Genomic DNA, 9,937 nt, shown 5'->3' on the forward strand with positions numbered 1-9,937 from the left:
CCTGGCGCTGCTGCCGTGTTGGAGATAAGGAATGTGAAGTTGGGAGAGAAGGTCAGACAGACACAGTACCCCAGCACCCCAGCTGAGGCAGAAATGACCAGAATGCACTCACATCTTCCTGGGGCCACCTTTACTGTGCCCGTGGGCAGCTCCAAGAGGAGGTCAACATAGTGGGGCAAGGAAGTAGAGAGCAGGGTAGAGAAGGGGGACAGGAGTTAGGGCGGGCCCTGTGTGGGGGTGTAGGGCTCCTGCATCCCTCTGGGATCTGAGCCAAGAAGGCTCCAGCAGAGTCTGGCGAATGCCTCAGTGGAAGCGGTACTTTCTGGCTGGCTTGAGGTTGATGTATGTGGCCTTCATCTCCTCGGCCTCAGGGTTCCGCACATCTTTGAATCGCTCCCCTTTGGTGCTTACTATCTGGTTGTCGATGTATCGGATCAGCTTCTTGGGGGCCTGGGAGGCAACTGGGGAGTGAGTAGCAGAAGCCAGGAGAGAGTCCCACCCACTTCACACCTCTAGCAGCCATAAACTCTCTTACCTCCCTGGGAGCCATGGGCCGGTGAATCTTCTGATCCTCTGCGCTATCCACCATCATGTACCTGCCAAAAACTGGCTGGGTGAAGCTCCTGCCACCCTGGGATGACCCTCTAAGGGCCTAGCCCAGCCCAGCCCAGACTCACTTCTGTAGGATGAAGGACTTCAGTTCATCCTTTTGGGGGCCTCTGAGGCGCCTGGGCAGGTCCTGCAGAGAAGGGAAGCTTCATCTAAACCCTAGGGCACCAGCAGAAGCAGGCAGGGATAGGCTAGGGGTGGGGGCTTAACACTAAGGTGGAATGTAGCTAAGGCTACTTGGGTCGAAGGGGGGGCCTAGGAGAGGATACCTGGTTGGGGCCATCCCAGGCTGGAGGCCCCTCTTCCTTCCCCTCTACCAGCATCTGCACAGCTTCTTCCAAGTCTCCCCGAGCTTTCGCCAGCACCCACTGGGCCTGCTCCACCGAGCACGTAGGGAACACCTCCAGGAGTACATCCACCCCTGGCAGCAGCTCCTCCTCGGCACTGGCTGCCTGTGGGCATAGATGTTGACCAGAGGCAGTACTTCCTTCTTCCTGGCCCCTGACTCCCTCACCAGTCCCCTCTCCTACCAGTACCTCTTCCTGGGTGTCTCCAGCAGCAGTAGGAGAAGCCCTAGTTTCTTCTTTGAGCTTTTCAGGCCGCTGCAGGGGCTCTGGGGAGATGGGCATCTGACCTTGGACCTCAGAGCTCTGTGGCTGCAGGTTCTCTTAAAGAAGCAGAGCATCAGGTTTGCCGGGGCTTTGGGGGATGGGGGTTATGAATTTCCCAAGTGCCCAATCCCCAAGCTCACCTTTGTTCCTGGCACCGCTCAGCTGCCCTGAGAGCTTCTGCATCATGTCCCCTATTGTACCCCTGAAAAGATAGGAGGGTGGTAAGAGGACACCCCTGCCTACCTTCCACAATCAGCCAGCCCTCCACCCCTTCTTCACCCCAGCCAGATCCCACCTTGGAATGTGGGCAAAGCCAGGCACATAGGCCTCCATCATCTCAGTGAAGGCCTCCATATCGAAGTTCTCCTCTGATGGCCCTGAGGGGCCCAGGTCCTCCAGGACCCCAAGCACATACGAGAAGATGACCTCATCCAAGCCGCTGCAGGAAGGGGACAGGACAAGTCCTAGGTAGGACACGGGATACCTCCAGCACCCCCACCTAGCCTGAGACTCGAGCCCTCGGCTTCCCTGGGTCTATGAGCCAGACTTCAAGTCTTGAAGCCAGAAAGTATCCCATCCTCCTACAGAGCTTTGGTTTTCCACCTGTCCAACAAGGTGCCAGGGACAGGTTAAGATGTAAGGCCATACCAGCAAATCATAATCAGCCCTCCCCCACCTCAGGAATAGAGCTGAGTGCTTGCCATCCCAGTCTTTCCGTTGGCTGGGGCCCGGAGTACTGCCCAGCAGCTCCAACCCAGACCCCAGCATGATCCTCCCAGGAAAGCTGCTTCTACCTGAGATCAGCCTCGGGGAGGTGCGTCTGGACAAAGGCAAGGAGGGCTGCACTGACAATCCTCTCCAGCTCCATGTTCTCTCCTCTTCTGAAGGGACAGAAGATGTAGGTTTGTCAGGGCCTCTTCTGCCTGCTCCTACCCACTAGGCCCAGGGGCGGCCAGCTCCTCCCTCCTGCCCTGCTGTGGAAACCATTTGTTACTGTTGTCCATAACTCCCAGCTCACCAGCCCTCCCCCGCTCTCTCAAGCAGAGCCACAACCCCCTCCCTGCCCATCTCTCTACCTCCTTCAGCCTGAGACAGGACAGGGCACTGCCGTAGGAGAAGGCCTCCCAAGCGGTTTCCCTCACCCTTCCCCCAACCTCTCCCCATCTCGCCACCCCATTCCCCAGCAGCAGGCCCAGACCCTCAGGCAAGAAGCCAAGGTCTTGGGGTCACATGCCTCCTGGCTGAGGAATCCCATCATTGAGGGGGCCACTTGGCCCTCAAGTCTAACCACAAGGGGCCCATTGTCCAGCCCCCCAAAGAGCAGGCCCCAGGACCAAGCACAGCCTTCCCCCACCCAGAATGGCCCACCCACCCTCCGCACAAAGGGGCTTTTCTGGCTACAAGGCTCTGATAGAAGGGGAAGTCTTTGAGGAATTCTCTCTTCCTGCACAAAAGGCTATCTACAAAGGCCCTTCCATTTTCCTTCCCAAAGCCTGTAAAACCCTACAAGGTCTGGCCTTTGCCTGCCTCTCCAACCTCACCACTCACTCCACTCCTACCCCACCAGCCTCCTTGCTAGTCCTCAAATTTGTCCAGTTTCTTCCTACCTGTCTCCTTCATATACCCACCCCCTCACCTCCTCTGGAGCTCTGGTCAAATGTTGCCCTCTGAGACAGACCTTCCCTGACTAACCTACCAAAAATAGGTATTCCTCATACCCCCTAATCCCTCACCCTGCTTTATTTTCTATATGGCATTTACTACAGCTTAATGTTGTTTTATGTTTGCCTATTGTCTGACCTCCCTGATATAATGTAATAAGCTCCAAGGTACAGGGGGACTTCGTCTTATTCACTGATGTAACCCCAGCACTTAGTAGATGCTCCATAAACACTGACTGACTGAGTTCATTTCCACCTACATGATTTTGACTCCCCAAAGTCCATATGTAGGAGTCAGGAACACATAGATGGTAATGAATGGCTCCAGAGCCACAGGTCCAACTGTCAGCTCATCATCCCATTCTGAAGTCTCAGAGATACCTCACATTCCATCTACCCCACACTCAACAATATTTTCACGATTAGTGTACATCCCCCTCCTACTTCATTGGCTGACCCAACCATTCACTCACTCAGCTGCCAAACCTGAACCTTGGAAATTACCCTTGCTTTCACCCTCTCTCAACTCTACCTGCTGTACTCGGCTGATCACCAATCCTGTCGATTCTATTCCCTTATTAGTGTCCTTTCTATCCATTCTCCCCAGTTCATCTGGCTTCTGCTACAACGTCTCTACAAAAATTTCTCAGTCTAAGGTCATGAGTTACTTTTTCAGTTTGGGTCTATTCAGGTTGAACCCTATAAGCTTGCCAGTATGCTTGTTTTTGGTCAACAGAAAGAAGGAAAGGAAAGGAAAGGAAGGAAAGAAGGAAAGGCAATTTCTTATGGTTTCACCTAATACTTGCCCTTTCAAGCAGTGTCACTGTTAGTTTCTGAGGCATCACACTCTCCTGCTTCTCTTCTACCTCTCTGGCCATTTCGTCCCAGGCTCCCTCCTCTGTCCCCCTCTCTTCTACTGGCAGGAAAGCTCAGGCTCAAAGCTGCTCCTCGTCCCTCCTCACTCTGCACCCTCTCCTGCTGGAAGACCTTGTCTGGGCCACATGTTTATGAACCAACTCTATGTCACTCTATGTCACAATCCTCAAATGCCAATCCTTTAGTCTAGGTCCCCCCTCTGAGCTACATATTTGCATATCTACTTCTCTGACACTTCCGTGTGAGTGACTTCACCTGTTCCAAACTGACGTCCTCCCAAGTCAATTGCTCCTCCAAGACTGTCATCAGTAAATACATGTCCGTGTACCTACCCAGCCACTCCTGCCACAAGTCTGGGAATTGTCCTTGGTACCATCCTACCCCTTGCCTTCCCACATCCAGGCACCAAGGCCTGTCACATTAACACGTGTGCTTCTCTCCATCCCTCCTCCCTTTCTGCTCCACCTTTTGTCTTCACTACCAGAGCTTCCTAACCCTTCCCCCACTACTGTCTTTTCCTCAAGAACCCATTCTTTTTTTTTTTTTTTAAGTTTATTCATTTTAAAGAGAGAGAGAGAGAGAGAGAGAGAGAGAGAGAGAGAAAGCATATGCAAGGGGGGAAGAGGCAGAAAGAGGGAGAGAGAGAATTCCAAGCAGGCTCTGTGCTGTTAGCACAGCACCCAACACAGGGCTCTATCTCATGAATCGTGAAATCATGACCTGAGCCAAAGTCAAGAGTCAAATGCTTAACCGACTAAGCTACCCAAGAGCCCCCCCCCCACCAAGAACTTATTCTCTCTCTCTGTCTCTTTTTTTTTTTTTTTTTTTTGAGAGAGAAAGTGTGTGAGTGAGAGAGAGAGAGAGAGAGAGAGAATCCCATGAGGGGCAGAGAGAGGGAAAGAGAGAAGCGGGGCTCACCCAAAGCAGGGCTTGAATTCACAAACTGTGAGATCATGACCTGAGCTAAAGTCAGATGCTGAACTGACTGAGCCACCCAGGCGCCTCCAAGAACCTATTCTCTACAAAGATCACAATTGTGTGATTTAAAAAAAAAAAAAAAAAAAAAAAATCATGTTTTTCCTGCTTAATATCTCTCAGTGACTTCCCAATGCCCTTTTATTTATTTATTTATTTATTTGTTTGTTTGTTTATTTATTTATTTATTTTGGGGAGAGAGAGACGGCACAAGCAGGGGAGAGGCAGAGAGAGGAGAGAAAGAGAATCTCAAGCAGGCTCCACCCCATCAGTGCAGAGCCCAATGCTAGGCTTGAAGTTTAACCAATGGATCCCTAACCAGCTGAGCCACCCAGGTGCTCCACCCCCCACCTCCCTTCTGATTAGCCCAGATTCTTTTTTGTGGCCTTTAGTTCAGGACCTTACCCCTGCCTGCAGTCTCTCTAGCCTCATCATGCACTACACCCTCCCCGGATCACTCCCATCCACCTTGGCTTTCTCTCAGTTTGCCAACATTCAAGCTCTTTCACGGCAAGAGCCTTTCCACAAACTGTTTCCTCTGCCTGGGCAACCTTCCACCTCTACCCTTTCACTTGTCCAACACCTTCTCACCTATTGGGTCTCAGTTTAAAAATTCCTGCCTCAAGGGATGCTGCCCCTGACTCTGTAGAACTGCTTTGGTCCCTCCATCATACACCCTCACTGCAGACTACACTTTTCCTTATTTAGCAGGACTTTTCATAGGTATAATTAAATCATCCTCTGGGCAATGTTTAATGTTTCTTCCAGTCGTTTCATGAGGGCAGGGACTCCACTCCTGGCTTATTAATCAGTGTACACTGAGTATCCCATGAAGTAGGACACTCAAACAGTCACTCCCCGCTTTACAGACAAAGGAACTAAAGCTCATTGAGTTTAATGATTGGCCCAACATCACTTGGCTGAACTGTGGTACTTAAGATTTAAATCCAGGTCACCTAGCTGAGTGTATATTCCAGGGAACGAGAGGATATCAAGACTTCCAAGTGGGTTGAGACAGAGCTTCGATCTGTGATCACAGTTCCCGGGTCCCCTGAGTAGTAACACAGTGTTGCAGTGACAGCACGGGGCTCACTTTGGATAGCAGAACTGACAAGCTCTAGCCTACCAAGAGGAATGTCGACCCTTGCTCCAGACCCTACCATGGGCCCTGGGGAGGAGCAGAACTGCTCACACCAGGCGTACCAGATCCCATCATGCAGTTCCCCCAAGGGGTCAGCCCCCTACAGAGACCTATATCCACCCCGAGTTACATCAAATCCTGGCTGCTGTCAGTTGTTTGGCAATCTCTGCTGGGACAAAGGGTGCTGCAAGAAAGTCTAGTTTCTAGGGAAAAAGGGACCTGTCTGATGACTTCAGGTTTCTAATCAAGGTCTGAGGGCCAGGGAGTTGTTACTGGGAAACTCCTCACTGTGTCCCAAAGAAAGTCTTCCTCACCTAAGCTTTTGCTCTGGTTTATCTCCTAAGGCAACACCTCCCTTCTCCTCTTCCAGGGCTGCCCAAACTTTACCCAGCATTCAAAGCTTGCCACTTCTTTCTTTCACCCTTCTCCATCCCCCTAGCCTTCCTTAGCATTGTTTTCCTGCCCAGGAGTTTCTCCTAGTATTTCTCCTCCACAGTCTCTGAGTTGGGAAAGCTGCAGCCTAAGCAGCCAGGCTTCTCCCAGGTAAGAACATGATTTCCATGGGACTTTTCGAATTCTAGATATAGTCCGCAGAACTCCATTATTTCCTGGGGTCTTTAAATCAGGGCTCACTGGATTATTAGCATCCATGAAATGCGATCATCATCTTGTCATGAGTCCTGTTTAAATGCCTCTGATGATGGTAATAGTTAGCAATTCCTGAATGCTTACACTGTGCCAAGGGTTGCTGTATGCACTTTACATGTGTTAACTTACCTAATTTTCACAATGACCCTAAAATACAGATACTAATAGTATTATACTATCCCATTTTACCCTCAAGGAAATGGAGACACTGAGAGGTTAAGTAACTTGTCCAAGGTCACACAGTAAGTTAATGGCACATTTGCACCCAAGGACTCTGGCTCTGGAACCCTCACTATTAACGCTACGCTATACCACCTCTCATGAAGTAAATGATGTGGCCCCAGCCCATGTTCTGATCCTCCTGTCCTGCCTAGCTTGCCCTCTTGCCTCCCTCAGAATCTTTGCTCACACCATTCTCCCCACTCAGAATGCCTTTTCCTCTTACTCTCATTCTGCAGGACTCACTTCCTCTCTGTAGCCAACCCTGACTGTCCCATCCTCCCTGTCCCTGGCTGGCGTGAGAGTGGCCCCAGGACCAGGCATAAGCCTGGACTCTCCAGATGCTCCATACAGACCTTCTGGACCACTTCAAGTGAGACTGGGAGAAGGAACACTATGCTGTTCCCTTGGGGTGGGGAGGTGCTCAAGGTGGAGGGAGAGCAGAAGGCCATGTGGGAGGAGTCCTGGGAACCAGTGTGGGCCCTCAGAGGGTCTAGCATGGAGGTCTTCAAAAGCCCAGCTCCTGAGGCCCTAGTCCCATAATGCAGGTTCCAGAGGACATCATTGTCCTCTGACCCCCAAGTCAAGTCTTAGAGGCGCCAAGGACACTGAGGGCTACAAGGGATTCGGGTATCCAAAGTCAGACGGGCGCACAAACGGGGATAGTGGGGTGCACAGGAAGTGGAACCGCGATGACGGCCCACCCCTGAAGCAGGAGCTCCCTAAACAAGCTAGCGGGATACCCCTAAGGGTACGGAATAGTGGGCCCGAGGGCACCGGAATGAGGTTGCAGCCCTGGGGACACAAGACTAGGGAGGCCTGAGTAAGCTGGGATGTGCCTTGATACAGGCCTTGGCGAGAATCAGAGATGGGGGGCTGACGGGCCCCAGGGAGTACCGTGGGGGGACACACAAGACGGGTACCCTGGGTCAGCGTTCTCCGCGACTCTCCTAGCCCTGGGCCGGGGGCCGGAGGGGAAATCACCTGCTCCGTCGGGCGCCGCCGGCGACTTGTCCCGCGCGGTACAGCTCTCATCCCCCAGCCCCACCAACGAGATCAAAGGCGGGGCCCAGAGCGGTTCCCTTCCAGAAGCGCCGCGGTAGCCATTTTTGAGAAGGGCAAGTGCCCGTAACTGGGCGGGGCTTCTGCTTCCGTTTTCATTTGTTTTAGGGTTTTGGACAGGCTCCCGCGGCGGCCATTTTTGTTGCGGGTTGGGAGAAATTAGGCGTGGAGGTCCCGCCAGTGGGTGGAGTCTCAGTGGCTGACGGTATCCCCGCCCAGTTCCTTGTCAGCGCCAAACACCTAGAACCTTTAGACCCCACCCAGTTGTCTTCTCGTCCACTTTCCTTTCCCCAAATTCTGTCCCCTCAAATCCTATAGCTTTTTCTCTCCCCTTATCCCTACCGTTCTTCCACAGGCCTGGCTCCCTGACTGGATCTGGTGGCCCCTTTTACACCCAGACCTGGTGTTCTTCCTAAATCCCAGTGTTTCTCCCCCTTTAGGTCCAGTCTAGGTTCAAGCCCCGTCATGCAATCAACTCTTAGGTGATTACTTCCCCACCATATCTGTCCCCTTTGCGTTCCCTTAACAGCGATGTATTCCCCCAAATTAGGGTGGGTTGCAGGGTCTGGGTCTTGGGACCATGAAGCCTGGTTTGGATGGGGGCAGCAGGGAGCAGATGCTCTGGGTGAGGATGACCTGAGCTCAGATCCAGGACAGCCTAAAGGCCATGCCTACTTCCAGGGCCTTCATGACTATGTTGACAGGACTTTTCATTTAGGACAGGACAAATGAACTCCAGGACCCAGCAAGGCCTCGCCTTCTTTCTGTTCCTGCTGCCTCAGCTTCCTGGTGCTATCCTGTGGGGAAGCCCGCAGCCATCCCTTCCCAGGAATCCCACAATGGGTCATGAAGGAAAGAGCTCCCTTCAAGGGTGAGCTAGTTCATCCCCAATCAACAGGGATGAGCCCCTTCGGCTAGTTCCCTCATAAGTTGCGGGGTACTCAGAGACTGTCACTGCCCTCAGGAGCTCATAGTCCAAGGTAGACAGTCCTATCCACTCTTCTCCCCCAAGGGAGAAGGACTAAGGATCGAAGCGTTCAGTTCTGTCCCTCGCTGTAGGCTCCCACCTCCCCCCACCAGGATCCTCTGGCCTCAAAAAGCTAGACAATCACTGCTGGGAAGACAGCAGCAAAGGGGAGGGAGGAAGGAGCACATTTGGCGTCTGCTTCTCCCATAAAAACACTGCCGCTGCCAGCCTGGCGCTGCTAGGGTTAATGAGGGGTGGGGTGACAGCCGGTTTGAACTTGAGCTAGGCTAGCCCCTGGGAAGGGGTGAAGGTTAGCTTCATCAGCTTCAGGCCTCTGCCAGCCAGCCCTTTAAAGATTTGGCCATCCCTCCCTTCCCCCAGCCCCCCCCTCCCCCGCCCCCCCCCCCCCAGCATTGCACAATGCAGATGACTCTTCTCTCCCTACCACCCCCATTACGGGAACTTTAACGTTTCCTTAGTAGAGCTGTGCCTAGTTCTAGCCCAAGATCCCTGCAGCCATCCCATTGCCTTTCGTCCCCCTCCCCTCGGGCGTGTTTCTTGGATGGCAGTTGGATGTAGCTAGATATCAGAAAGAACTTCCTGAGCTTTGGGAGAAGGATGATGGGAAAGACCTCTTAGGGGGAGCCCCTTCATTACTAGCTCCTATTCTGAAGCGTCCTGACTCTGTGCAGCAGGGGTTTGGTTCTGGGGTCAGAGGATAGAGGATGGGCTGAGGAGAGGGACCACTACAGACACAACACACACGAACTGTAAAATAGGGGCTCTGGGGAACATGTGTCCTGCTTGGCATTCCATAGCTGGCTGGACCTTAAGCCCCTCATTTTTTTGTCCCCTCAGGTCTTAGTCTCTCCATCCCCAAGATAGGAACAGACTTCCACCCGCCCTTTGGGTGCTGCCGGAAGCCACATAAGGTGAAAGAAGGTGACATGATGACTCCTCTCTTCCCATTCCCTCAAGTGAATTTTGCAGCTGGTGTTTGGAGACCTAGGTCCCCTCAGCTGAAGGGAAAAGTTAGAAGCCTATGCTGAAGCTTCCCCTAGAACATCAATTCCCCATCATCCAACCTCAGAATGAGGAATTGGGCTTGAATTAGGCATGAAGGGCAGATTTCCTAGACATTCAGAGCAGAGATAAAAGCCCAGCTGGC

The 9,937-nt window shown here is 52.5% G+C and overlaps 1 protein-coding gene across 4 annotated transcripts; it reads right to left on the minus strand.

Annotated features, from left to right (window-relative positions):
• Positions 1-115: 115 nt before the first annotated feature.
• CUEDC2 (CUE domain containing 2) lies at positions 116-7,863 on the minus strand. Of its 4 annotated transcripts, none has more exons than XM_007080223.3 (9): positions 7,725-7,863; positions 2,015-2,101; positions 1,516-1,659; positions 1,361-1,422; positions 1,146-1,276; positions 879-1,061; positions 678-739; positions 536-596; positions 116-450 (listed from the first exon to the last, which is right to left on the minus strand). In XM_007080223.3, the coding sequence occupies exons 2-9, from the start codon at positions 2,086-2,088 to the stop codon at positions 304-306; spliced, it is 864 nt and encodes a 287-aa protein (XP_007080285.1). In that variant the 5' UTR covers positions 2,089-2,101; positions 7,725-7,863; the 3' UTR covers positions 116-303. The 4 variants fall into 4 exon arrangements, with proteins under 4 accessions (XP_007080285.1, XP_042817238.1, XP_042817237.1 ...); XM_042961304.1 differs by having other exon boundaries at positions 2,015-2,191; XM_042961303.1 differs by having other exon boundaries at positions 2,015-2,194.
• Between the last annotated feature and the right edge of the window lie 2,074 nt (positions 7,864-9,937).

The sequence above is a fragment of the Panthera tigris genome, chromosome D2 (assembly GCF_018350195.1).
Source record: "Panthera tigris isolate Pti1 chromosome D2, P.tigris_Pti1_mat1.1, whole genome shotgun sequence".
In the NCBI taxonomy this organism is placed as follows: domain Eukaryota; kingdom Metazoa; phylum Chordata; class Mammalia; order Carnivora; family Felidae; genus Panthera; species Panthera tigris.

Coding starts and splice junctions, on each gene's coding strand:
- CUEDC2 (XM_007080223.3), bottom strand. CDS start 2,088: ATGGAGCTGGAGAGGATTGTCAGTGCAGCCCTCCTTGCCTTTGTCCAG. Junction 597..677: donor AAGTCCTTCATCCTACAGAA/GTGAGTCTGGGC, acceptor AGTTTTTGGCAG/GTACATGATGGTGGATAGCG. Junction 451..535: donor GGCCCATGGCTCCCAGGGAG/GTAAGAGAGTTT, acceptor GTTGCCTCCCAG/GCCCCCAAGAAGCTGATCCG.